The sequence below is a fragment of the Opisthocomus hoazin genome, chromosome 7, assembly GCF_030867145.1.
Source record: "Opisthocomus hoazin isolate bOpiHoa1 chromosome 7, bOpiHoa1.hap1, whole genome shotgun sequence".
NCBI lineage: Eukaryota > Metazoa > Chordata > Aves > Opisthocomiformes > Opisthocomidae > Opisthocomus > Opisthocomus hoazin.
In genome coordinates, this window is record NC_134420.1 from 30,448,139 (window position 1) to 30,475,626 (window position 27,488).

General features: G+C 49.5%; 2 protein-coding genes across 3 annotated transcripts; both read right to left on the reverse strand.

The window, feature by feature from the left end:
* Positions 1-1,091: 1,091 nt before the first annotated feature.
* CRY2 (cryptochrome circadian regulator 2) lies at positions 1,092-22,558 on the reverse strand. Of its 2 annotated transcripts, XM_075425341.1 has the most exons (12): positions 22,334-22,558; positions 19,515-19,623; positions 15,909-16,051; positions 9,689-9,873; positions 8,291-8,379; positions 7,092-7,232; positions 6,294-6,605; positions 5,084-5,235; positions 4,730-4,932; positions 4,218-4,307; positions 3,561-3,702; positions 1,092-3,078 (listed from the first exon to the last, which is right to left on the reverse strand). In XM_075425341.1, exons 1-11 carry the CDS (start codon positions 22,519-22,521, stop codon positions 3,563-3,565), a joined length of 1,752 nt encoding a protein of 583 aa, XP_075281456.1. In that variant the 5' UTR covers positions 22,522-22,558; the 3' UTR covers positions 1,092-3,078; positions 3,561-3,562. The 2 variants fall into 2 exon arrangements, with proteins under 2 accessions (XP_075281456.1, XP_075281457.1); XM_075425342.1 differs by lacking the exons at positions 15,909-16,051; positions 19,515-19,623; positions 22,334-22,558 and adding an exon at positions 10,439-10,652.
* A 189-nt stretch (positions 22,559-22,747) lies between these two features.
* Positions 22,748-27,253, reverse strand: SLC35C1 (solute carrier family 35 member C1). The gene is made up of 2 exons (XM_075425850.1): positions 26,688-27,253; positions 22,748-24,893 (listed from the first exon to the last, which is right to left on the reverse strand). Exons 1-2 carry the CDS (start codon positions 27,235-27,237, stop codon positions 24,334-24,336), a joined length of 1,110 nt encoding a protein of 369 aa, XP_075281965.1. The 5' UTR covers positions 27,238-27,253; the 3' UTR covers positions 22,748-24,333.
* Between the last annotated feature and the right edge of the window lie 235 nt (positions 27,254-27,488).

Sequence of the window (27,488 nt, forward strand, 5' to 3'; positions counted from 1 at the left end):
CTCAGCTGAGGCCAAGGCTCCAGCACTGCTGTTCTACATCAGCCCCGTTGCCAAACCTGAATGCGAAACTGCATGGCTACTCATGCTTACGGAAGTCTTACTAGCAGAACTTGACTCCAGCTGTCCCCTGGCTAGTCACTAGACTGCTCAGTCATGGTGTATTCAGTATTGGTTCATGACTCAGCTGAACTGCAAGAGCACAGGCTCAGTCGCTGGCAGGAGACCCACGCTGAACAACGCTCCCATTGTCCACAGCTCTGCAGCCTCATGGCTCCTCTGCCTCAGTGCCCACCCTCAGCCAAAAGCCGCCTCCACACTACCCTGGGGAACAGCCTGAACGCCACCACTCTCACAGCATAGAAACCAAACCCCTCTCCCTTCCCAGGCAGAGAGCTCACCCTATGCCTGCACCAGGGCAGACATTGCCACCTCACCCACAGAAAACACTTGTTATCCCAGGAAATGGAAATCCCCAAACTGGCACCCATTTCATGATGCTTCCTTAGTTATCTCAGCCTCCAGCAATGCTCCTCTTCTTCCCGAAACAAAGATGGTATATCTTCACTAACAGTTATTGATGGTTTTTTCCTTTCCCACCAACCACTCCAGCCTTTTCGAACACAGTAAGGCTGTTAGCACGCACAACTTTGGAAGAGCTCGTGACAAAAACCCCTAAGTAAGGCAGGTGCAGCCTTGTTGAGCGTCCCACCTCAGTTTAGTTGAACATGCTCCACTTCGCCACACGGTTTTACCCACCTTTATCTTTTCCCAGTTGAAATGATATCCGAGTGGATGAACCCCAGCCTCCTGAGCAGGTTTCTTGCAGGAAGTTATCCCCCTTATCTTTCGCCAGACTTGTGTGTCCCTGTGCCCTTCCCAGTTCCAATACCTGAACTGCAGCTCTTCCAGGTGCCACCATCCACATCACAGGCACTGACCAAAGTCTTAGAGGTGATTTACCCCTCACCCATAAACTCTTCTAAGAGATCACTTAGAAGACTTCACCTCCTCTCCCCTCAGCTCCTCCCCCCCACAGATCCACTCCCCAAAATGCCACTTACCACATGAAATAATTTGGATGACAGCAAAGAGAGGGTTAAAGACATTTATAAAAAAAAAAAAGTCATATTTACAGACCATTGCCTAAGCATGAAACTCTCAAATGACAGAAGTCACAATTTCTGTAATCTAAGTGTACAAAGTGCATATCTTTCAACTTTCTTCCCTCTGCAGCAGAAGATTGGAGGGGGATGTTTCTTTTTCTTTACACCTTTCTACCCTCAAGGCAGAGGGGGTAAGGCCTGGGTCAGACTGAAGGGACAAAACCTGTTGATCACTGGGTTATCCACCAGGCAGACTCTACAAATGGTAGCTTAGAAGAAAGTAAGGGCAGGAATGGATTCCCTTGAGACAAGGAACCTAGGGTCAATGCCCCAGGGAGGTGAGTGGGAAGAAAAGCTTATTCAGCTATTCGCTAAATTAACTCACAGACCCAATTCAACCACTCCAGGTTTGCCAGATACACTTGAGTCAGTTTCTATTCACAGCCCCACTGCTCTGGGTTCAAACATGGGCTCCAAAACTGAATCTGATTATCCCAGCCAGGGTGGGAGACGGTAACTGTGCTCCCCAAGCTGTCAGTTGCATAAGCTCACACGCAGCCCCGCACTGTCTGTGTCAGGATGAAAGGTTTTGGACAGCAAATGAAAACAGTGCCAACAGCAGCCCCTTGCACGGGATTAGCTGCTTGATCTAATCCCTCTTGAAAATGGCCAAGAGAGAGGCTCTTCTGCAGCACTGCCCTCCCTTGCCCCCCCAGGTGGGAAGGCAAGCAGCACTGCTCTGCCAGCACCGTGCTGAAGTGACACGCAACAGGAGCAGGCCAAAGAATGTAGGGTTAAGAGCCAGGAAAGCTCTGCAGTTGTCCTGCTAGACTACAATGCACCAGCGTGAATGCAGATGGCAGGAAGGAGCAGTGTGCAGGGTATGAGCTATAGCAATATACTGCGCAGAAACTCAAAACGCAGATGCCAACGCAGGAAAGAGCGAACATCCACACAGAATGGACAACGGACCGAGCCTGAGGAAGACTCACTTCAAGGAGCTGGCGTGTAACACATCCCCTGTCAGTGTGAGACACTCCACGGGCTACACACCACACACCGGCCACTCCATTTCAGAGCGCTCTCACTCAGGGAAGGAAATGCTGTGGAGTGCAGGGCCCAGGTGTAGTTCCCTTATTACTCGGGCCAGCAAGCTTCTGGGAGACTGCTTTACTCGTGCCAAGGCATGATCTTATTCTCTGAAGAATTTCTCCTCTCAGAGTCCCCCCCCCTCCCTAAGATGCCAAACTGCTCTGAAGCGGCCCATTCCAGGCAACGGCACCATGGCTCACCTTGCAGCAGTGAGGCTCTTCTGCACAGAAAGTTTTAAGTGCCTTTTAAGCGTACAGACAGTTCTCCTGCTACAGCTGTCCTTCATTTTGTTTCCATCCCACATGAGTACCACCTTGATTTACTCAGAAAGCATTTATATCGCCGTCAGTCTAGCCTAACGAAAGAAATACTGCGATTTTCCTGTTCTCTTGTAGGATGGGTACTCTTATTTCTGACATTGTAGCAGCTTCCTTCCCAATGCCTACTATAATTTGAATTAATCAGCGCACCTCACTGGCTCGTACTAATGATGAGCAAGGACGTTTACTATTTCTGAGATGCGCAGATGCTGCTCCCTGCATCAACGCATCAAATCACATGCAAGGAGCCATTGTCAGAAAAGAAAGATACACCTGGGAGTGAGCAAGTTGATAGCAGGCTCTTGCCCCTTTAAATGTGGGCAGATTTTGGGCATGGCTGAGAAGAGACATATTTGGCTCTCCAGAGACCAGAAAGCCAAGTATTCCCAAGCACAAGTAATGCAGTGCCCTTTTGTGGCAGCTATTGGAATTACACGTTTATATGAGACCCCAGATTTTCTGTTGCGCATTTCAAGTTCCAGCCCCTCTGTGGCAGCAGTCCCTGCTCCTCTGGTCACCTCTTCACCACTCTCACTCTTCACTTGCAAGATGTTTGCCGCTGGCTGTAAGAGAAAGCAAAAGAGAGAATTTGCCTTGACCTCCCCCTTACACTGCAAAGTTGGCAGAACATGTGACCAGCTCCTTCCCTCCTGGGATCTGGAGCACTTCAGGCAGACGACTGGACCTGCTTGCTCTCCTCCTTCAGTCGGTACCCTGAGCACATCTGCAAACCTGCCTGCAAACCCGCCCTGTGGGAGAAGCAGCCTCACTAAGCCAACCCCCCCAACAACTGTGATCTGGGATTGTCCTGGTAACAGGGTACTGCTTTCTGCTGGACAACCGAGTTAACAGCTTGTCAAGCAACACCAAAACAACCAGGGCAGGCCACAGCCAAATTACAGGGTTATGGAATTACAGTTAGGAGCCACTTCCCCCCACAAGCAAGTCCATTTTGTTCATTAAAAAGGAGGAAGCAAATCAGACCGAGTCTTGCTAGCTGCCAGGATAAGGTAGTTTCGGCCAAATCACGCTAGAGACTACTCACAATCATAAACTCTTGCCAGGGATCTCTGGAGCGGGGAGACCTGTCACTTTGGCTCGTTTGTACAGTTCTTCAGCGCACAAATCTTCTGCTCCCTCATGTTTGCGCTTTGGAGAAGCCTGGTCTGCTTGCGACAGCCTCATCGCTGCAGAGGAAGAAGAGTCATTGCAACATTCCCCTTGCCTTCAGATCTCCTCACAAGTACACCCGAGCCTAACCTGCTACGGAGCTGGGAGAGAGAAGAATACGCAGTGCACAAGCACAGACGCTGCCACAGCCTCTTTGAAAACTTGTGAAAAAGCTTTGTTAAAAGCAGAGTAATTAAGTCTCCCAGAACAAACACAAAAGTATCCTCTGACAGAGGACAACTTCATTATACCTGATGATCCCTACAGAGATCTGTACTTTTCCCTTAAGTGGCTGCATGTGATCCCATACAGGCAATAAAAGATTGACTTCAACAAACTCCTATTCTTCAGCCCTTTTAGGAACGAAGGCTCACGGGGGACTTCTGAAGAAAGCCTAAAAGGAAGGTGAATGTGATCTATGTTTTCCTAGCTACACACCCTCTTCTTATCAGAAAAGGATCTCTCTCTCCTGCCCGTAGCCTTTAAGCGGACATGAAACTATCTCAGAAGCACACATATCGCTCCAACTCACCTGTGCTGGTGCTGCAGCCCTGCCCTGAAGCGGAGTCTGCAACTGGGCCACTGAGATCTTCCACACATGAAGGGACTGATGCCAGTAAACCTAGAGAAAGGCAAGAGGATCATAGTTAAGAAACAAAAAACACCTGAGGTGCGAGAAGCCTTTCACACAGGAACACCTTAGTGATCACCAATCAGCACAGCTACATCCCAAAGCAGGATGAGTCCAGAGCTGCGCTCAGCCAGCGCTAGCCACAGACAGACACTGTGATCCAGCAGCAGCCTGTTTATCTCGGATGCTCAGCCTCGAGTTTTCCAAAGTGAAGACTGCACCACTGGGGGCATATGGATGGTGCCTTGCCATCACCAGCTCCCCACTCTTACCTGAGCAGATCTGGCAGGGACTGCTTCCTCTTGCAAGGACTAGCCAGAGAGACATGTGCTATCTATATTAAATCACGACCTCTCCTCCCAGCATTTCATCTCCTATTAAAGACAAAGTCTTTTACAACTGTTTGTACTTACAGAGCCCCCTGTAGCGCGACAGCTGCTGGTAAATCTGCTTCATGCGTTCGATGTTCAGTCGGCTGGTCTCTGCGTGGTTCACCATGGGTTTGGGGTAGTCCACCCCAATGATGCACTTGGCTGCCTTCTGCACAGACTCCGGGGCATTCCATGGTTCGTATATATATCGTGAGGGGAACCCCTTCAGTTTGGGCAGATACCTCCTGCAACACAAGTAAAAGGATGCACAAACACCACTTACAAGTGCAGCCACGCAGCATCCACAACGCACAGAAAGCCTCATGCACCTGTCAGCTACTGAACCATTTAGGTTCACAGACCAAGCAAGAAGCAAGCTCCAGTCACATCACTTACTTAACGTAGTCACCACTGGGGTCTGTGCGACGTCCGAAGCCCACAGGGCAGTAACAGTGGAAGAACTGCTGGAAGAATGCACTGCACGAAAGCCACATCCAGCTGCCCGCATTTACGCTGAAATCTGCATCCAGCAACAGTTCGTCAAATACCTGCAGAAATTGGAGGCAAAGGCAGTGAGAGCTTACCCAGGCAGGAGGATCCAAGACGTTATTTCAAGTGGCAGGCACTGAGCCGTGAAAACGGCTCCTAGGAGCCCGAGCAGCAGCAAAGAGGCGATCTGCTGGCTGAAGGCAGCTGGCTGGTCAATACATCTCACTTCCTGATGCTTTCACATAGGGAGACGCTGTCTGCTCGTGCTGATAAGGTGCTGGCTTATCTCTCATGCAACTATAGACTGAATCACCACCTAGTGCTGCAGCGAGCCTTGGGTATTGATCCTAACCTGGGACGCGTTAACAAGTGCAAAGCACCAACTGTGGGAAGCAGGCAGATGCTGCACAGAAGAACAAGCACCAGAGCAAGCAGCAAGAACCCCTCTGAAGGTCCCAGAGCACAATGCCACCGAGAGGCAGACAGGTTTCAGCAGTAACTCGCGCACATCCATCCACAGATGCTGCACCTTTAGCATCTGACCCTACAACGCACTTTCAGCTATGCTCTGTGTTGTCAGCTTTGTGACAAGACGCCCTTGCCTCCACTTTTTGCGTAGGGCAGTATGTACACCAGATAGGTTCAAGCTGTCTGTCCCTTCAGATGGCCCAAGAGGACGGTCTTTTACCTCTTTCCTTGAGAGACTCTAGACTCAGATTTCACAGTCATGGAGCGCTCCCTGACCGGCACGGTGATGGATTATACAATGAGGAGAAAAGTCCAGTTATAAAGTGACATTGAACTTGTAAAGAAAACAGATGGACTGAAAGAACTTTTACAAAATAATAAAAAAGTCCCCAGAATCACAGTCCATATGTACCAGTGGGTCCCACTAACATTTAGTCATGGTTACTAGAGACTCTTGATACTGTCATAGCTTCATAGCAGAAGGCAGAAACCTGTTGGCAGGCCAAGAGCCTGCTAGCAAATCCTCTCTTCCACACAATTTTTACGTGTGAAGCAAAAGCCATACCTGTGTGCACCATCCTTGCAGCGAGTGCCAGGGAGACTGTTTTCCTTATGGCCTCCTGCAAGCCTCCAAAAATGGCAGACTCACCCTGACTCCCGACTCCCAGCTGATCCAGAGGTCGCCCCTGGTCAGGAAGCAGGCCACCGCGTGTCTGGCCAGATGGTGGATCCACCCTTCCTGCCTCAGCTGAGTCATGATTGCATCGATCCAAGGGAAGCCTGTCTTGCCCTCTGCCCACTTTGCCAAGGCTTCAGGGTTCCTGTCCCAGGGGATCTGGATACAGATGGGGTTTCCCTCCATGCGATCAAACTTCGGGTTGTTTGTGGCTGCTGTGTAGAAAAACTCCCGCCACAGAAGCTGTCCGTACAGAGAGAGGGGGGGCGTGCTGTTTCGCTTCACCTGTGGAGAAGGGAACAAGGGTGTTCATGGGCAAAGATGGCTTCATTAAGCTGAGCTGTAGGCCACCCATGTGTTTATACACAATTCCCAAGTCAGTTACTGACAATTGCCATAAAGGAGCTCAGTTCCAGATCATCCTTTACCAGAAACCCGGGCGGTAAAGTCAGAGCACCGCTTTTAGCTCACTCAGTACACTGACAAGTGACTTGAATGATGCAAAACCAACAGCAAAAAGCTCCACACGGCTCATGACACAGGTGTCCAGGCTGAAGAACAAGGTACCAGATTTAAGGTCTGCTCAGCTATTTATAGGAGAGTCACTGCTCCTCACACAAGAGTCTCTTTAGTAGTAGCAACAAGCTTAGCCCAACAGTCAAACACAAGGCAGGCAGCAGTAACTTTTGCAGCTGTTCTGGCATACTGTCTGGGAACCAGCATCGCGCTATGCTCAAAACCAGTCTGCTCTCCAGATGAATCTTGTCTTACCTTCTTATACAGCTCCCAGAGACGATAGTAAAACAAGCGGCAGGACAAGCAGCCAAAACGCAGGTAGGGACTGAGTCCTGTAGGGCTGGCCAGCAATGAATTCGCATTCATCCTTGGTCTTTCGTAGTTTGCAACCCATGCCTAGACACATTCAGGAGAAATGAGCAAAAAAACCTCTCAGATTTGTGGGACGCTGCTAAGGGGAGATCTCTGTGCAGGTGGCAAGGCCACTCAGGTCTCTTTCCCAGCGGTGGTTGGAAGTGAATAGAAGATCGAAAGTGAGGAATCCCAACCCCCACACCCCATTCAACAAATGCAAAAGTTTCGCTCCAGGATTTAAACCACTTAGTCATTTTGGCCAAGAAAAGGACTAAATTTGCTTTGCATGCAGGAACTAATAACCTTGCGAGCTCCTAGGGACATATGCTAATGCCATTGTTAATGTTCAGGTACATCTACTGCATTTCACACATTGAACAAGGAAGTTTGGTGAAATTCAGACCTTTCTGTGGAGTATTATGTTCCCAGTTTATTTCCCCTTCAGCACAAGAATTTATACTTTGATCTCTACGACTGCCACCAAGCCACCCAGCATTAAAATGATACCAACAGCTTAAAATTGAGTCATGCCTCTGCAGCTCGGTCACCTTTCATTACTTTGAAATCCTCTGCCTCATTCAGTATAACGCAGAACACAAGTCCCATGGAAGAAATCCGGGTGTTTCAGCAATCGGCTAAAGGAATGACAGCCAGTGAGACAATGTACTAATGTGCCGAGGTACCAGGGGAAGACATTCTCTTCTGGGCATGTACTCCCACTATTACCTCAGACAAAGACAAAAGGAGATGGTGTGCAGCATGTAGCAGGGACCGAGCAACTTACAGGAGAGTTTCCAAGTCTGCACTCCTCAAAAGAAAATGGAGGGGTAAAAACAAGGAAAAGAATCCTATGTGCTTCGAATGGCAGCATAATTAATATACAGCTCTACTTCTTTGGGTCTGAGGAAGCCCAGGAGCTTCCTGCTCCACAAACAACCCCAGATGACAGGAGTACTCGAACAATACCAAACACTCCTCCCAGAGGTGAATGCTGCAACCACTCCTAGGTGGAGCAGGGAAACAGAGCAATGGCCAGTGCTCAACATTCTTCATTTTGAGCCACAGCCTGCAGGAATCGCCACTTAAATAGCAGAGGTTACCTTTCGTTCCAGGTGTTTATCCAGCCGTGCCAAGGCTTCTGTCTCCCCTCCTTGCCAAACTGCAGGGGCAAGACCATCCGTAGGAAAGCCTGAAGGAAAGAACTCTGTAAGATTCAAAGCCATACCTAGAGAAAAGATGGGATTAAGCACTAATAACAGCAAGATGCTACATACTGCAGTTGCCTAATATGGCTTACTTGCTGCCCTCGTCCTTCTACAGCAGGCATGAGGAACACGGGAGAGCCTGTTCGTGACACTGCACTGGAAGGGCCTCTCCCTGCAATACTTCCAGCAGCCTTCTGGGGACTTTCCCCATTGCTGATATAACAGCACTCTCTCTTGCGTGTCAGCACTACCCACAGGGCTCTGCTCCAAAGGCCAGAGCAGCTGGAAAAGCAGTATCTGCTCCACAGCTTTGCCTTACAAAATACCTTGCCAGAACACCAGCAGCTCACTAGAAAGCCTGACTGCTCCTGGTGAGGCTCCTATTCTGCTGAAAGCTGGCGCTAGGGAAGGTACTGGATCAGTGCTGAAGAGCCAATGCAAAAGGGGAAGCAATAATGCAGTTTCCCTGCACTGCTCTGGGGTGACAGTGGAGTCTCCCCCAGCAGCAAGTAGAGCAGTGTAAGGTTGCAGGCAGTCTCACATTAGGCCAGACAACAAAGGAAGCAGATCTACCCAGGGCTGCAGCCCCTTGGGATACTCCCTTTGTGAAGCCCCCTGATTTTACACAGCTGCTGAAACTGTGCTTTAAGGTACGAGGTGCTATTCCTATAAAGCTGGTATGGAGCCTCCAGTTGCACACATACAGACAGTATTCTGTATTAGTCCTTTCTTCCCTTCCATTTAGATTCACTTCCCTGATGTAGGCCAAGCATTCCTCATGCTACAGCTCTCTATTCATCCTTGTTCTCCAAGAAAAATACAGGACCATAAGGCATAGCAGGATGAGTGAAAGAAGTTTCTGTAGTATCTTTTGTCTTGCTAAGCTCCCAAATCGGTGCCGCTTCACAATAACTGAATGAGATGACCTGACCTGGTACAGTTTACCTCTTCAGGTCTGTTACACAACGTGTCTGAGATGGCAGTAGGAAGAAAGCAGCTGGCGAGGGCATGAGACACTGATACAGCGGTTACACGCTCGGTGTTGTGGAGAACATGAGGACAGATGCAGAGCATTTCAGAGCAATGCTTGAGGGGATGCTGTGCATCGACAGTAGTGCAAGGGACAGCAGTCTGTTTTCCTGAGGTCCAGCACTTCCTGAAAACATTAGGCTGCTTCTGTGCTCTATGTTGAGAACAGCGGAGCTGTCCTGGGCACATGCCAGCCATTAGAAACAGTTTAATTAGATCCTGTTTCAGCCAGCAGTTAACCTTTCCTTCACTCTCAACACATACCCAGCTCTTCCAGGGATGGCACCCCATACACATCGTCATGGTTCTCCTGGATGTCCACTTTACACTTCTCCATCTGTTGGCTTGTTACGGTGCTCACCGGCTTCTTTGGGAGCTCCATGCGGCTAATGATGGCCTGGAAGCGTTTGTAGGTGAGGGGTGGCTTGTGACCATTCAGCTCAATTATTCTGGAGACAAAACAAGCAAGGTGAAGCAATGCAGCCTCGCTGCCACATAAGACACAAGGAAACAGCAGCCGAACTGCATCCTGCTATCTCTGCTACGGACAGCCTTATACTTTGGATACAGAAACCCTTACAGACCTCCCTTTCACTTGACACATCCCTTGAAGGGATATTCAAAACAAACCAACCAACAAACCCCCAAAACACACCAGAAAACAACCCCCCACATACTAATTCATCTCCATGGGAAAAAAGAAACCACCAGCTGCAGCTGAATCAGGCTTAGCATCACATCTCTCTCCCAGAGCTCCTCATTAGACCCCCGTATGAACCCTCAATCTGATTACTGCCTTTCTGTCTCCCCGAGACGGCAAATCCCGGCCCCGCATCTGCTCCCCCAACACCCTGCGCTATCCTGCCCTGATGCTGACCTTCATCCTCCCCAGCCCATTAGTGCCCCCTCCTCCACCCCCCCCCCCCGAGGAGACACATCCCGCCTTGCCTCACTCCTCCCCCCGCCATCAGAGACACCGCCACCCTCCTCCACGCCCTCGGGTCACGGCCGGACCTGTCCCGCGCTACGGAAAGGACACCCGCGGTTCCCCGTGCCTCTCCCTGGCCAAGCACCCGCGGCCTGCCGGGGCCACGCAGTCGCGTCTTCCCCGGGACGGAGAGCTCCGAGCAGCCCCTCGGGTGACGGCCGCCATTTCCGACCCCTCTCCTGCAGGGTGGGGAAGGGGTTAACAGCACGGCAGGCAGCGCGGGGACCGCCAGCGTTACATAACGCCGCGCCCGCCAAGCAGAGCAGCCCCGCCCCCCCCCCCGCCGGCAGCTTGCGCAACGGGCCGGGCCGAGAGCCGAGCGTTCCGGCGGCCGCCCCGCCCCCGCCGCACGTGTCGCCGGCAGCAGCGCCGCGCCCGCCTGCCCGCCCTCACGTGTGCGCCGCCGGGCCCCGCCCCTCCGCCGAGCCCCGCCCCGCCCCAGATCCCCGCCCCAAGCAGCAGTGCTTTCCTTCCCGCTGCCGTCCTCTCTGCCCAGAGGGGCTGTGGAGTCTCCTCTGGAGATAATTCAAGACCCGCCTGGACGAGGTCCTGCGCAGCCTGCTGTAGGTGACCCTGCTTCGGCAGGGGGTTGGACCAGATGACCCACAGAGGTCCCTTCCAACCCCTACCGTTCTGTGATTCTCACCCAGGCAGTACCACCTCACAGGAGCTTCCCCGATGCCAGGAAAAGGGAGGACCCTTCCCAGGATTTAGGATCCCCGTTTCACCCGTCTCTCCCAGCGCAACTCAGACTACACGTGGCAGCTATCCTCCTAGTTTTCCCTAAGCAGAGCAGAATCGCTGTATTCACCACACAAAACCCGACCTTTCTGGCGTTGGTGGGGACACCTACGAATGGCTGTGCTACCAGGCTCGCAATACACTGCCCAGCGCTGCCTGGCAGTCGTACCTGGACACCAGAAGTCACGAGGGTTTTTCCGACCATCACCCAGCCACACTTTACCTCCAGCAAGCAGGCAACTGAAACCTGACCACGCACAGCTCTAGCGCTGCGAGGATTATAAGGTATCCCACAGCCAGTCACCTGCGACAGCAGTGTCTGCAGACATTGGACACGCGCCCTCCGAGGTGCCGGCTTCCGACTCGCAGCTCCACGGTGGGATGGCTGCCGGGCAGGGGATAGCTGCTCGCCTCAAACCTGGACACCTCAGCTCACGTGCAGGTGACAGGGCCCCATTTTGACAAGGGACCGAACGTGCTCTCCCCTGCTTCCTGGCGCGAGGAAGAGCCGGCTGCCAGCACCGGCAAGCAGGCTGCTCCGCAACGCACCCCACCATCAATTCACGCAGACTTAGTCAGCCTCACCAGCTTATGCAACTGCTCCAGTCTAAATCCTTCCTCCAGAGAGCTCGTGTACATAACACAAGGGGTATTTCTACAGATTCAAAGAGGAGATGGAGAGATAACCGACAGATACTCCACACAACAGGCACTGGACGAAGGACGAACGATTCAACTTCCACAGAATCACACACACACGAGCATATGAAAGATGAAGTGACTTGATGACAGGCTAAGTATCAGCGCAGGGGGAAGACACCTGACACCACAACACCATGCAAGCAGACGAGGGTAACAAGATCTGGCAGACAGCTTGACTTCAGCTTAGAAGGAAATAAACACTTTTCTGGCACAGTGTAATTATGAATTGCAGAACGACCAAGGCATGCCTGCTTCCCCAGTGCTTGGTTCCTTTAAGTTAGTACGTAACTCCTGTTGAAATGCATTTAACTATGATTCCAGCCTTAGGCTAGAATATTTGAGGAAAAGCTGCTCCTGATGCATGCTACAAACATACGAGCTCACAGTGTTGTTTCCTGACCAAAACCACTCCCCCTGAACAACCCAAACTTGTCTGGGATTAGGACACCGCAATGCTGATGGTCAGCAAGCGGACTACAGAGGATTTAGACGCTAAAGAGGAGAAAACAGGCAGATCCAGGGAAGGGACAAAACAATTGTGAAGTAAAGACTTTGAGCAGGCTAAGCTGATCTCCAAGAGATTATCTTTTCTGTCTGACTTCTACAGTCTGAACATCACTAATCTGGATGGAGAATTCCTAGGTTTTCTTAGAGGAGTATTTTCCAGCACTGATGCTGATTTTCTACAGCCCTCTCCTTGTTTTGGGGGAGAGGAAGGGGAACACGCTCTGATCATCACACAGCTACGCTGGCAGTGCCAACAAGGAGCACACTGTAATCTTCCTGCTGGGTAAAACCGGTCAGACTCACAAGTTAACTGAACAGGCTCTTTGTAAACGTTTAAAAGGAGCTGGCAGTGGTGGTACCGGGAATGCACTGCAGGGGACAAAAGAAGGACTGCTGGAATCATTTATGTAGAAGTGAAAGATTAGCCTAAATTGTTTAAAACCAGGCCTGACAATCTTGCTGGAAACTTGATTAAAGAAAGATGAGAAGTAGGACACCACCACCAGGTTACTAATTATGCAGAAAAAACAGTAGACTGAGCAGAGGGACAACACACACCACGAGTTAAAAGACCAGGCAGCATGACTGGAGGGCTACGTACTCCTGAGAGAGGCCTCCAGAAGAAATACAATATTAGAACTGTATTACCATCTGCTGAGAAATCTCAGAGATGCCAAGAACCAGGAAATGTCAGAGTAATTGGAGACTTCAACTGCCTCCACACAGACCGGGTAGCTGTCACACCCCACTGCCTGCCAAAAAACAATTTTCTAGTTGCCATGAATGACTACTCCATCTAACAGTTAATCAAGAACCCACAAAGAAAGGCAATTAATGATTTGGTCTTAGGCAGTGTTAAGGTATAGCTGAAAATGTTAGTGATCACGTGCCTGCTCTAACTGTGACTTTGGCATGCATCAATTTAACACCCTTCCAGGAGCAACAATACCAGAATGGCTTTTATTTCAAGAAGAGAAATACACAAAAATAAGGAATTGTGCTAAGCAAAAAGAACAAGCTAGATGCAAAACACTGACAAGCAACACAGATATGATTTGAAGATGACAGTGGGGAAAAAAAAATTCCAAAAATGCACACAAACCATCAAAAAAGATTTCAGAAAGATCACAAAAGTAAAAATAATTAAAGAATAGCATCAAAGATAATAGAAGGCAAAATCTTTCAGAAAAATGAAGGCCAAATAAAGATAGAAAAAAACCAAGGTTAACTCCAAAGCCAAAAAAGCAGCCTCCTCACACCTCCCAACCCAAATGAAAGTTTGAGAAATCTTTTAAAAAAAATGCATAAACAGTGGAAAGAAGAAAAAAAAAAAAAATCCGTTTACAGACACTCCAGGGTATTTACAGAGCTAAGAGATGATCAAGTCATACAAGAAGCAGAGACTGTAACACCACAGCAAAAAACCATGCATTTATTCTTGCACGTGTATTCAGTATGGAGGTATTCAGGGAGGTTGACACTCTGAACGTCTTTAAGGAAATATATCAGGCGATGTCACAGACCGGGTGGTCAGGAAGGAATGCCACAAAACAAAGCTATGCTTGAACAGCAACAGCTTGCCAGGACCAGCAAGTATTCACCCAAGAGTTGTAAAGGACATCAAGAAATACCCAAACTAATAGCTGCTGCATGTAACACTTGCCTTAAAACTGTCTGAATAATGATAAGAAAAAAAAAAAGCAAATATGACTCCAGATTTAAAAACCATTACAAGGGCATCAGAGGGATGACAGAACAGAGTCCGATATGCGCATTAAGCAGACAGGTAGACAATACTAATAGAATCAGTGAATGCATGAGTATATGCAATGTGCTGGAGGGTTAATCTGGCCTCGGTAAAGGGAAATTGTGCCTCAAACTCTATTAGTGACATCTGAGCCTGAGGCGAGGGAGATGCAGCTGATACACTTTACCTGGCTTGTCAGCAGCCATCTGACTAGATCCTTCACTGAAATTTTTAAAGAAACCAAGATAAAGTGGGATAAAGCAAAACATCCCTGCAGATAGAAAATTCTTTGAGATACAGGATAGGCTAGGAATCCATTTTTCCAGCAGGAGGAGAAATCCTACACAGAGCTGAGCTAGGGCTTGTGCTGCTCAATGTTATTCATAAAATATCTTGGAAGGGACAAAAGAGAGCATGATGATAACATTTACTAACACAAGAAGCTATCTGGGATAGCTAAGAATGAAAGGCAACTTAAAAATTTCCCTGTACACCACCTGACCAGCTGGCAAAAATACCCGATGCAATGCAGTGTTGGTCATGTTGTTTCTCTGCATGCACAGCTATGCAATGTTAAACTTACTTATATAGTAGCAGCCTCTCAAATAGCTACGACTATTCTGCAAGGAAGCCCAGAGACGTCAGTTTAGTGTTTAGCAGCACTCAGAAAAAGCAAAAAGAATGCTAGCAACTATTAGAAGACAGGGAACACTATAGTGCTACACAAACCCATGTCACTCCTGTATGCTGAACACCAGCTACTGTTTTCACCACTGCTCTCCATCTCTAGAAATACCCAGAAGTATAAAGAAAGGTGACAAAACTTAGAAGAGATATAGAACAGATTCCACCTGAAAACTTAAGTAAACTAGGATGTGAGGAAGGATGTGAGGGGCATTGACACTGAAGGGGTGAGGACGTAATAAGCACTCAACAGTCTCTTCTAATGCAAAAATTATAAAGCAGCCTGTGCTCATGACACAGGTTCAAGAAGAAACCCCCTCACTCCAAATACAAACATTTCCACACAGCATGTGCTAAACTGCAAAGCTCCTTCCCATAGGAAATTATGGATGCTAAAGATTTATACGAGGAAATCTACATTCAGCACTACTGGGACAAGTCATGGGGGGGAACGCGAGGAAGGCAGGCAAGCAACCTTTAAGAATAGTACTGAAACATGGCTGAAGTAAAGCATATCTTAGAGTTGTAGCTGAAAGATTGTCTCCACTGTTTAAGCAAATCATATACATATATGGACACTATGCAATAAGTAAATATATAAAACTCCACATAAAGGCAAGGCTCCCCCGTAGCAAATACACAACAAAGACAAGGCATTCAGGTTTTACAATAAGGTAAGTTTGCCCCCATCTACCTTGTTCTACTTCTTCCAGCTGTCCTGGCACATCCATCAGTTAAAAGCCCTGCCTTCATAACCCGTTTGAGACAAAAGCTCAACTATCTTTATTACAATGAAGCAAAAAAAGCAGTCCACGCAGTGAGGACATGCTCAAGGAAAGCAATAAATAGGGGACAACTGAGCAACTTAAATGACTGTCAAGTACAGAGTTTTATAAGCTTGAGGCAACACCATTCACCTTTCTGTACATTCACGTCACTGTCAGCACTTTGACGTGCTCTAATCAAAAGTGTGAGCGTGCAGAGTAATCCTGTTGACACCTTCTAGGCTCACACATGATGAAGGCTATCGACGTAATGGAGCAGACTGAAGTCTCCCCAGATGCGACAATCCCAGCCTAGCCCAGGCAGCACCTCTGCCCTTGCTCTCCCCGTACCTGTCCAGGTCATAGAGGGTGTGGGAGTTCTCTATCACCACCTCCACGCCAGCCTCCTTGGCCAGTTTGATGATAGCGGCATCTCTCTCCTTACCAAATGGCTCCGAGTCGTATTCAAAGGTGAGACGAGTGACTCCCCATTCCTGCAAGAAACACAATGCACACAGCTGTCAAAACAGAAGACTCTTTCTAACCAGTACATTTACGAATGAGGATGTCAGAAATCCTGGCCAGTGCTAAGTCCTGGAAGCTTAGAGAGGGTTCCTGTGAAGAACAGCAGTCTGCAGTCTAGATAACCAAAGAATCAACAATTTTATCAGCTCTAGCAAACGCTGCATCTGCTATGCAAATTCCTAAATGTCAGGTTTAAAACGCGCAAGAGGAAGTTCGAGTTCTTCTCTACTAACGCTCTTAGGTTACAGCTCAGTCACCAAGCCTAATACCATCTTGTTTTGTTGCACGTGCTGTCCAAAACGACTCTACCATCCTGTTCCAGCATCTGCAGAGAAAGTATTTCAGAGAACTCTTTCAGAACAAGTTCCACTCACAAAAACATACTTTTATGTGGAGACTGTCATTAAGTAAAACCAACACACTCTAAATTTTTTCCAGTCTCTCTCTGAAGCCATCACATAATGCAGGACCAATGACCAACCCAAACAAGGGTAGCGGGAAATGCAGGACATAGGATGGCAACTGAGTGAACCCTTCTGGTCAGCACAGTAGAGTACGACACTTCAATTCAGGTTTAAATTGAAGCCTTTGGGGAGTTATTTTACCCCTAGTCAAGCCACGCACCTATTCTGTATCTTCACACCTTTAATAGATCCCTCAGAGATTACATGGAATAGGCCTTATGAAATAGCACTCAGCCTCTTCCAGGCGTTTCCAGAGCACAGTTTGTTCTCAAAGACTATGGCCTAGTTTTCCTCAGAAAATCAATACTATGAGAAGAGGTTTACCGGTTTCCACAGCGACCCTCCCAAGACATCCGTCAAGCAGAGCAGCAACCCACAGATTTGTTTAGCAAACGCTTCAGTCAAACGCAGCCAGAAATCTACAGAGACACTTAAAAAACCCCTCACACAACTAAGATATGAATCACATCCTCTAAGTGAGACAGTCTAAGTCACCTCTGTATATACAGGACAGTCTTTTCCACCTCAGAACCAGAAACACAAGCGAAGCACAAAGAACAGATGTGATCAGATCACTAAAGACCATTAAGAAATAATGCCAAAGACAGGGAAGGGAATTTCGAAGCAGAAAACAACTGTACAAGTCCTCTTTTCTAAACTTTCAGATTCAATCCTCAAATTAATATTAGGAATGACTGAGAACTAAAACAGTTATGTACCACTTAATATACATCTCAGACAGGTCCTCCATTCCTTTTTCAAAACAAGAACATGCCAGCATCCATAACTCAGATGGAGACATGGTCCAGGACCTCCACTGTTCCTATGTGATTTTAACAGCTTCATTTTAAACTTTTTTTTTCTTTATATGACAGACAGTATCAGCTGGAAGTCTTGGAAAAGATGGCTTTGGTCATGAAGAAACATACACTACCACCTTGAAAGACAGGAGTAGAATAAAAAACAATTTAAGGTTAACAGAGATTTTAGGTAAGAATACAAAACTTCAAATTCAGGTATTTCCTACAGTTTTGGGAAGCTCACCACTCTATGTGCTACAGTAGCACACAGGAAGCAGACTACAATGACCCAGAAAACAGTAAGCTGTATGACAATAAATTGCTGCAGATATACAAAAGAAAAGTCATGACTGACTTGTCTGTTTGTATTTAGCCTATAGCAAAGAAAAAATGTAGGGGGGAAAAAACCCCACCAAAGGGACTGTGAACAAACAACACACTTGTCTTTCAGAAGAGGTAAAATTACAGATGTTTGTTCAGAGGAAGTGAGACAAAAAAACTGCTAAGGTTAACCCAGAGCTAACAAGCACACTTCTCCTCACAGTATCCATGTGTTATAGTGCCTTTGCAGCAACTGTTATTGACAACATAGCTCAGCTACTGGCAGCAAGAGCAGAAATTATATTAGGTCTAAGTGTTGCATTACCACATGTGACACGGCTCTCCTCTCCACAACAGCTGACAGCAAGGCATGAGTTGCTGCTAATTCACTGTTCAGTGCAGCAGCTCTGGAGAGGTCTGAACTCCCATGAAAGCCATACATTTACCATATCATAGCATAAACCACCCCCACACCACCCCCTACATTCTTTTCAGCTCTGTTACAGCACATCTCAGATATTCATCAACTCAACTGCCCAGGCAAAATTGACTGCAGCTAAAAGCAGGTCTGGCTGATTCCACCACCATGTCTCCAGACCTCAGAGTCCGCCAACTACTTTTTGTTCTTTGAACAAAGCGAGCACTTTTCTCCAAATGTTTGGATACCCTGAACTAAAATAAGGAGGGCATGGGCTACTACTAGCCAGAACTTATTTGCATATCAAAAGATAAAAATAACTCAGACTCTGAAAAGTCTAAAAGCAGCACAGAGTTTGCATCATGTGTTAAGATGCAGAAGCCAAACTAAGTATCAGTGACCCTTCTGACTTGTACAGTCCGATTCCCCTCCTCAGTACTGCCCTCATCCAGAAAATACACATAATTTACAGCAGGTGGGTATAGATATAAGTTTCCCTCTCCTTCTCAGCAGCTGGTGTATAGCAGGCTTGGGGACACTAGTTCTGTCAACCACATGTAAGGGACAGTCCACACGACAAACCCAACTCATCAGACTATCGTGAACCATGTTTTTTTCCTTTAGCTTTGTCACTCTAGCAAAGACACCTTCAAAAAGGTTCAAAGACAATGGGAAATACAATCTTAGAGCAGGACAGAGAAGAATGACACTGCTTGAGGAACCCTGATATTCGAGCAGGTGCTCTTGCCAGCCCCGTCTCTCTCACCATCTGCAGCACTGACATATCACTTTAGAAACATATCCCACTAATCCATCATGGACCACCAAGGTCACTGCATATTCCACCGTCCTAAACGGGACATCAGCAGGAAGCTTAGACCCAAGCTGCATTCTGCTGCTGAGTTGACTGAACTGCAGCCTTAAATAGAAGGAGGAAGGTCAGCTAACACAAAAGCTTCTGAATTTTGAAATTTTAACACAAAGCCCTATTTGCAATTCACATACAGATCAATATGCTTTTTCAGTTGTCTGTAAAGGTGTATGGACATAGCAGTCTTCCCAAGTAAAAGCTTCAGAAAGATAAGGGAAGAAGCTCTTAACACAGAGGAGTCACTGTCTTACAGTGCAACCCTGTGAGACATGACTTACAGAAACAAAGGCAATGACCACCATTCAAAAAGAGAAGCTCAAGCACCCTGGTGACATACTACTAAATTTCTTTGCAAGTCTGAGTTCAAGCGTGTATCCCAAGCTGGCCCTTCTGCACAGTGGTTCAAGAGAACAGTTTGTTACAGTGAAGAATTAGTTACTGCTGAAGAGAAGCTGAGGGGATCTCCAACAACTAGCAAATCATGACTGAGTGAAAACAAGGACAGCACTGGGACATCAGTTCTTCACTATGGTCCAGAACATTACTGTAGTCTCTCACCTTAAAGAGTCTTGGGAAGACATCTGTTGGCTGCCCTCGCACAACAAACAAGCGAGAGTTGAGCTTCCTTAAGCTGTTGTCCAGATCTTCCAGAGACTGGAGAAGAAATCTGCAGAGAAGAAACAACAGCAGTTAGTGTCAGTCAGTCCAGTTACAGCTAAAAGACTAAAGAGAAGAATTTGCACAGAACTCCAGCAAACCTGCATCACCAAAATCAAACTGAAAGTTAGGACAGGAAACGGAAAACAAGAATTCGTATTCATCCCTGGTCTCTCTACCAACTGCTACGAGATGGCAGCTCCCAGCCATTCGCATGCATGTTCTGCTTGTCCAGATGCAAGAGGTTTCCAGGATTTTCTTCTTCCTACAACCCCCTTCCCACATTATCTCTCAGAGCTGGCAGCACACCCCTGCCAGCTGCTCTGTCCACATTATGACATGGAGAAACGCAGAAACCATGTAATTCACTACGATATATTCTTTCATGGGTTCTGCAGCAGGAGGGATTTTGCATATGAAGTAGAAAGATGCCGATACGCCACTCCAATGACAGTAATGAATTACTACATGAACCATGCAAGTTTCACAGTTCTGGCTACAAACAGGCAACGCCACAGCAGAGAAGTGTACACTCCTAGCTCATCACCAGCAAGATCTCCCAAGGCAAGAATTTTCTGTAGTTGGAATAGCTGCAAATAGAATTGCAATTTATCTTCCACCATGAAGAAGCACAGATGCAAGTATGCCAAGACAGTCATCTATTCCCTCCCACCCCAAAACTGTAAAAAAACCATTTAAGTGCTTTTTGCATTTAACAGTGTGTGTTACTGATCCCCCACTATGTTATAAAATATCAAATGTATCATCTTTGCTTTCACAGCCACGTCACCCCATCTGCATTGTAACTTCACTTTGTTTTCTCTAACTCTGCAAAAGACACCAGCTTTATAACTGTAATCTCCACGACAGCACGTGGCACTGCTGGCAAACTCGCAACCCTTTGTAAGCGAGCCTGCCAACCTCTACCTCCCCCTCATTCCCACATGCCCACTCAGCAGCGTGACCTACAAGACATGAGTATCTGCATCAGCTCCCTTGAGACCACACACAGCTAACAGGAAAGCTAAGCTGCAACTGCCCTGCAAACTGGGTGCTTCCTCTCTCAGCTGTGCTGCCCATAATGTGCATTGTAAGCTTTGAAACAGAACAAGCTCCTTTTGCATTTCCCGACGGAGAATGGGACTCGGGGTTCGTGGAAAGAAAGGCCCAGCATCACGGTACAGAAGACCCAGAACCACATCCAGGTAACCTAAACAAACCACTCCTCTACCTCCAGCCCACTTTCCATCTCTTAGAGAGGAATATCAGCTTTCCAAGGTGTTCTAAAAATTAGACAAAGGTTATTCCTATATGGTTTACACATAGGGATTCTCAACATGATAAATTTCTAGGAGCTAGGTAAAACACAAACTCTGGAGCACAGAACTCTGAATACAAGTAATTGCATTTAAAAAATAGTAAAACAAAGCCAAGGCTCCCAATGGGAACCAAGGGAACTCCAGTAAACACAAGAAACTTGCTAAACCATTTCTGCCTAACAGCCAGCGGTGCTAATTTCTGACATTTGCTGTAGGTACATACCTCCAAGAAAACATTATTTTTAAAAACTTCACCTGCTCATATATCCATGACTACAACGTAAATAAAGCCACTGCCTGCTTTCCACTCTCTGCAATGTTGGTGAAAACAAACAAAGATTAAACAGATCAGGAATTAATCTTTTTGAGGCAATGCTTTGGTTCCTCTGAATGAGGACAGTTAGCAACAACAGCAGCATGTGAAAGACATTTCTGTCTGCTGCTGCCTGCCCGGTCTAGCAAAAGATCACTTCAGGCTCCTAGAATGTTAAGCTGTAACAGAATCCACAATTCTCTGTAATTTGAACATCTACACTGCAGTCATTTCTGCACATCTTCGATTTTTAAGCCACCCTCTGATGTGGGTTCTAGAAATGCTTAGAAATCACCCACCTCTAAGATGAGGTTAATCATCAGAGAGGCAATCAGTTGCAACTCCAGTCTCCCTAACGCACAGCCACGTGACATTTCACAGAGTGCTTAAAGGATTTCGGCCCCGTGGCTGTCCTGTCCGCTACCCTGATGGCACAGTGTGAGGGCAGGGGGAAATCTGCTTCGCCTGCATGCGGGGGAGTCTTGTGGAGGAGAATCCCTACCTGGATTGGGTTTCCAAACGTTTATGCAGCTGAGACCTGACACAACAGCATTATGTAATGTTAATGGCTACTGGTACGTAAGGTCTGGCTCTCCGCACAGACGTGACTCGCCCCACACGTTTTCCCATTTGCAGCGAGGGGAAAAGCCCCAGCAGCTCCATCCCTGCCTCCCCAGCAGCAGGCAAAGCGCATTTCCGTACGGAGCGGAGGGACTGGAGGACGGCGGTTGTGCGCACACGCCTACGCAGGCTCGGCGGGGCAGAGGGAAGGCGTGGAGCAGCCGCGCAGCCCTGAGGACTCTTCGCACCCGCCTCTGAATTCGGGGGGAAGCGTGCCCTAAAGCGAAGCGCGTCCATCGGCCGCCGCTCCCGCACGCCGGCCCGGCTGCCAAGGGGGAAGCCTAATGACATTACATAAAGTTGCAGACACCCACCCACACGGCCAAGCACCACCGCGGCGAGGCCAACCGGGCAAGGCAGCCCCTCTCCTGCACGGACAGGACAGGGAGGTGCAACACCCGGTACCCCACAAGCGCCCCGGCTGCCGCGGGAGTCCGCCCCCCCCAGCCCCTCCTCAGCCCACTCACCGCCAGCGGTTGATGCCCACAGCGGAGGAGGCGGCGAACCAGGGGTCCAGGATATAGACGCAGCGGAGTGACGCGGCGTCCCGCAGAGCTTCCTGCAGCGCCGGGTTGTCGTGAAGGCGCAGCCCGCGGCGGAACCAATGCACCGAGCAGCTAAGGGCCGGGGCCGGGCCCGCTGCGGCCGCCGCCATCGCCGCCGCCGACTGCCGCCTCACCGCCCGCTCACGGCTCCCGCCCCCGCCCCACCGCGCTGATTGGCTGCCGCCGCGCCCGCGGCGGCAGCCAATCAGCGCGGCGGGGCGGGCGGTGCTCTAAAGGCGCTTTGCCGCCCCCTAGCGGCCGCCCGGGGGTTGTCGTCCGCGTCGTGTCCCCCGCCCAAATGGCGACCCGCGCTGCAAACGTCGCGCCGACACCTCATCAGACACAGAGAGCCACCCTCGACTTTATTCAGCAGGCTTGGCCGTTACACGTCAGCGCGCACCACGTTAAAAAAGCCACCTCCCTTTAAAAAAAGAAAAAAATAAAATTTCAGGGACCCCCCCAATGGCAGCCTGCACCCAGAAGATTCCCGCGGTGATGACACCTGGAGCAGGAGCCCCCCCAAAAGCAGGTGGGAACATATTCCGGGCAGAAATAGGGCATCCTTCTGTAGGAGCGGCCAGACATCGCGCAACGGGGCATAGCGTGCCATGTAGGATCCACGGGGCAGGGTACGAAGCAGTCACCCCAACCACCCAGCACCCCTGCTCAGACAACCCTTCACACGTAACGGGGCCGGGGGTTTAGGGAGGTGGTGCAGCACCACAGCATCTTGCTGCTGGCCCCTGGGGTCAGAAATCACAGCTGCAGAGCAACCTCAGGTGGCACTTGCATGAGACCAGATGTGTCTGGGGGTTGGGGTGCATGGGCAGAAATTTTGTTCAGCAGCAAGTTTCTAGTAAAGGGATTGATGCAGCTGGGCAAAACTAGGATTTTTCAGGGGGTGAAGGCTTCACTGAGCTGGCCATGGGGGGGGTTGTTTAAAAGGAACAAGCCAAAAGACAAACTGCAAACACCTGAGTAGGTAAGGAACCAGTCTGCCGAAACAAGCCTAGTTAGTAACAACCCCATTTTCAGACACAAACCTGCCCCCTACACAGAGGGTAAAAAGGACAAGTGTTCTGAACCCCACAAAATGGGGATCTCCACTCTACAGGAGCAAGGGCTTCAGAGTAACTTTTTCCCTCCTGCTTGTCGCTGAGGCAGAGGGCAAGCTCGCTCCTCCCCAAAAAAGGCCACTTGAGAAAGCGTGCCCTCCGTCATGGGACGTGGTGCAGAGAGAATGAGAAGTTTCATTCCTGATTCTTAGCATGATTTCCTGAACTAAGAAACGAGGTGCAGAGAAACACAGAAGAGACCTCAGCAGGATGTGGTACTGACTCTTTGGAAGGGAGATCTGGAGGCACTGCTGCTGCTTCAGCTTGTAGAGCCAGAAAGGAGGGAATTTCCCACCCTTTGCATCGAATGGGGCAACAGGAAGAACAGCTGTTGCCAATCCTTTCACAGCAGAACAGTTTACTGGACTCTGTCCCCAACAATCTGGCTACCTGTCTCTCCCTTACATGGAGGTGCAGGATTTTGTAACTTCAGACTGCGTTCATTCAGATAATTCTAGATCTTCAACTACACAAAGCTCCCATCCTGGTCTTTGTCTGGTGTGAGCCCACCCCATCCCACCCAAGATGCAAAGTGCCCAGATTAGGTCAACAGCAACATCCATTTTAAAAAAACAATCACAAAAAACTGATTGCTCTCTACAACACATGCTCTTCCCAACTCCGATACAGGGCGAGATCCCGTGGATAAAACACGATCCAGTCTGGTCTTTGGCTCTGGTTCCTGGCACAGTTCCCCATACACTTTGCAAGGGAGTTTCTTCCTGCTCCTTGCTCTTCTTCTCCCCAGGAGGAAAGGAGCACCAAAGGTGAACGCTCCAGGCACAGAAACAGAGGTGCAGGAGCCACCTACACACCAGTCTCATTTCTTTCGCTGCTTTTGATAGTAGGATCCTCTTGCACCTTTCTCATCTCCAGCCCTTTCACCCATGTGTACGCGAAGGAGCCTCCCAGAACCATCAAGTTACTCGTCCACCACAAGAAGCTCTTTGTCTCCTCAAAGTAGACAACAGCCAGCACTGTCTGGGCACAGGCCTTGGCTGTCCCAGACACGTTGTGGGTGAGTGGGCTAGTGAACTTAATCTGAAGTCCGGTCACATAACCAATGGCAAAGCCAAACACTCCCCCCAGGATCATCATGCCCCAAAAACTGGGGCTCCCCAGCTTGTCGAAGTGGTAGAGGGTGCGGAACTCGCCCAGCAGCATCATGAGGGGGAAGAACAGGACACAAGCGTTGACGTTGTTGTAGAAGGTCAGGCGCCAGATGCTACCATCCACCACAGGCAGCACCTTCTTGGTGTAGATGGCATTGAGCGAGACACAGAGGCTTGCTAAGATCCCAAAGAATATACCTGTCCACGACAGAGTGCCCTCTGCTCCTTCCTGGTCAACACCCAGCCAGAAGCCACCTGCAACCAAACAAATCAGACATCATTTGAATAACTGCTGAAGGACTCAAAACATACAGTCAGCAATTCATCAGCTACTTTACAATAAGCACCCACAACCACAAGCAGAGACAGGCTTAAGGGCTTCCCCTTTCTATTAAGTGAATCCACAAAGTGTCATAACTAGTGTCCTGGAAAGATTTATTTTGGGAGTGCAGGTGATTTACTGTGCTATCATTCAACCTCAGAGGACTGATTCCCACACTGAGCAGGCAGCACAAGTTTAGAAACTATTATTCCAAAGACCCATGAACTAAAGTTAAAGCAACTCTTCATGTATAGGTTATTTTCAGAAGATGACTTTTTTTTCTTTTAATTGAAAGGGCAGTAAACTGACACACAGGTAGCAAAAAATATTCTTCAAGGTTAAAAAAAAAAAAAAGGCCTCACAGGCTTTGCTGCACTGTTAGCAGGCAGGGAAAGATAGGTCAGAAAAGAAGATGGAAAGATACTAAACACCTGGATGTAATATTAAGAAGCTTGATCAAAAAAAGATCACAAGGCAGAAACTGAGTGCAGTATCTTCACCAGATTAAACTTCTTGGACAGGTAACATACTGTTTAGCTGCCACTGAAACAGGAGCTACAGGCTTTGCGTCTCCAGGGCAGAGAGAAAGACCTCTCCCCATTCAGCTCATAAGCAAAACATAAAAGGGGAAGCGAGCTACTGAAGGAGCAATGCACCACCTCTCCATTAGCTGCTTCATGTTGGAGGCCACCTGGGAAGTTGCCAGCAAAGCTCCCAATGCACTTTAAGCCCAAATACAAATGAGTTCAATGCACAGACAGGAAGGGTTTTGCATCAGGCCGCAGAGGATGTTCAGCTACGCTGCTACAGGCATACGGGCTACACTCCCACAAAAGTAGACGGAGCCACAGGGACAGAGTCTTAGAGAAACCCTGCAAGGCTGGCAGATGCCACAGTCCTGGACAACATCCAAACACAAGACTAGCTGAAGGCAATTGCTTGCATCACTTGGATGGAAAAAAGTAGTTCAGTTCCTGTTCACCTCTTCTATGGAGAGCAGATTCTCCCGTCTCATTTCCATCCAAGTCCATCTACTCGTCTAAGCACCAAAGCTAAACACATGCCCACCTGGTTCCGGATTGAAGTCAATGTTTCACAACCCTTGGCATCTCAATGACCCTCCAGTGGAAGGTAGCTTTTGGTACTACGGACGCCTTCGGAATGAAAGCCTTGTAAGCAACACCCGTTAAGCCAGTCAACGCCCTGCCCAATGTCCTAACCACAAACCAGATCTTCTGGTGGCATTTTACGCTTGGCTTCATCAGCTAACCCTTCGTCCCATGCATTCAGCCTGTCTGAATGGGCTGGCTCCACTGCATGGTCCCAACGGTGCTGACATAAGAACTGTTATTGTTACCAAGGTTAATAATCAACAAGCACTTGAGAACAGGGAGGAAGCCACCTGCTGTTCTATGGACTTTGTGGGGAGAAAAAACAAAAAAGGTAAGGCAAGTTAAACCTCATTAGCAAGTAGAGAGCTGTCAGTGCTCAAAGGAAAAAGGAAGCAATGGTCAAGTATGAGTAATTCCCCTTGTTAACAAGGTACCTAGGCGTTCCAGGCACGCACAGCAGGTTGACGGGCGCAGAGGAAGATGCAAGCCCCGAGCCACCCCACCTGACCAGGGAGCTGCCAAGCAGTGGGGACGGCTTCCCAAGGGGAAGGCACCCCACCGCCAGCTCTCTGAGGCTACGGGCCCGGCCGCAGCCCCCCTCGCACCCCCCCTCACCTATGATGACTCCGCAGGCCAGGAGGGCGTAGAGGGAGGTGGTCTGCTTGAGGAGCAGGTAGGAGAGCAGCACGTTGAAGACGGTGGTGAGGGAGCGCCCCACGTTGTAGAAGGCCACACCGACGTGCTTGAGGCAGAGGTTGTTGGAGGTGACCATACCGATGAAGACGATGGAGAGGGGCAGGACGCTGCGGGACACCTTGGGGTCGAGGCGGAGGGCAGGCAGGCCGGGGCAGGGGGGCCCGCAGGCCGCCCCCAGGCTGAGGCCCAGGCAGAGGGCGGCCGTCAGGGCGCACTGGAAAAAGGTGACGAAGAGCGGGGCGTCGAGGCGCAGCGAGGGGCTGTCCAGCAGGTACTTGTTGAGGAAGACCATGGCGATGGAGGTGAACCAGTAGAGGCAGACCACCGCGGCGATGCGCAGAGCCCGCAGCAGGAACGGCGCCCGCCGGCCCCCGTCGCCCTCCTCCGCCGCCGGCAGCAGCGGGTCGGCGGCGCCGCCGCCCAGCGCCATCCGCAGAATCCCGGTCCGCGTCAGCTGCGCCCTGCTCATGGCGGGCGCGGGTCAGCCCCCGGCCGCCGGCCCGGCCCCGCCCCGCTCCGCCCTCCTCCCGCCGCCGGCCCCGCTCACCCGCCGCCGCCGCCGGCCCCGCGCTTCCCGGAGCGCCGCGGCCCCGCCCGCCGCCCTTTATTCAGGCCCTGCGGGCGCCGCTCGGCGCCTCCCCGGCCGCGCCGCCATGTCGGGGGAGGGCCCGGCCCCGCGCCGGCCCGGGGAGCGCAGCGGCGGCCGTTAGTGGACAGCGG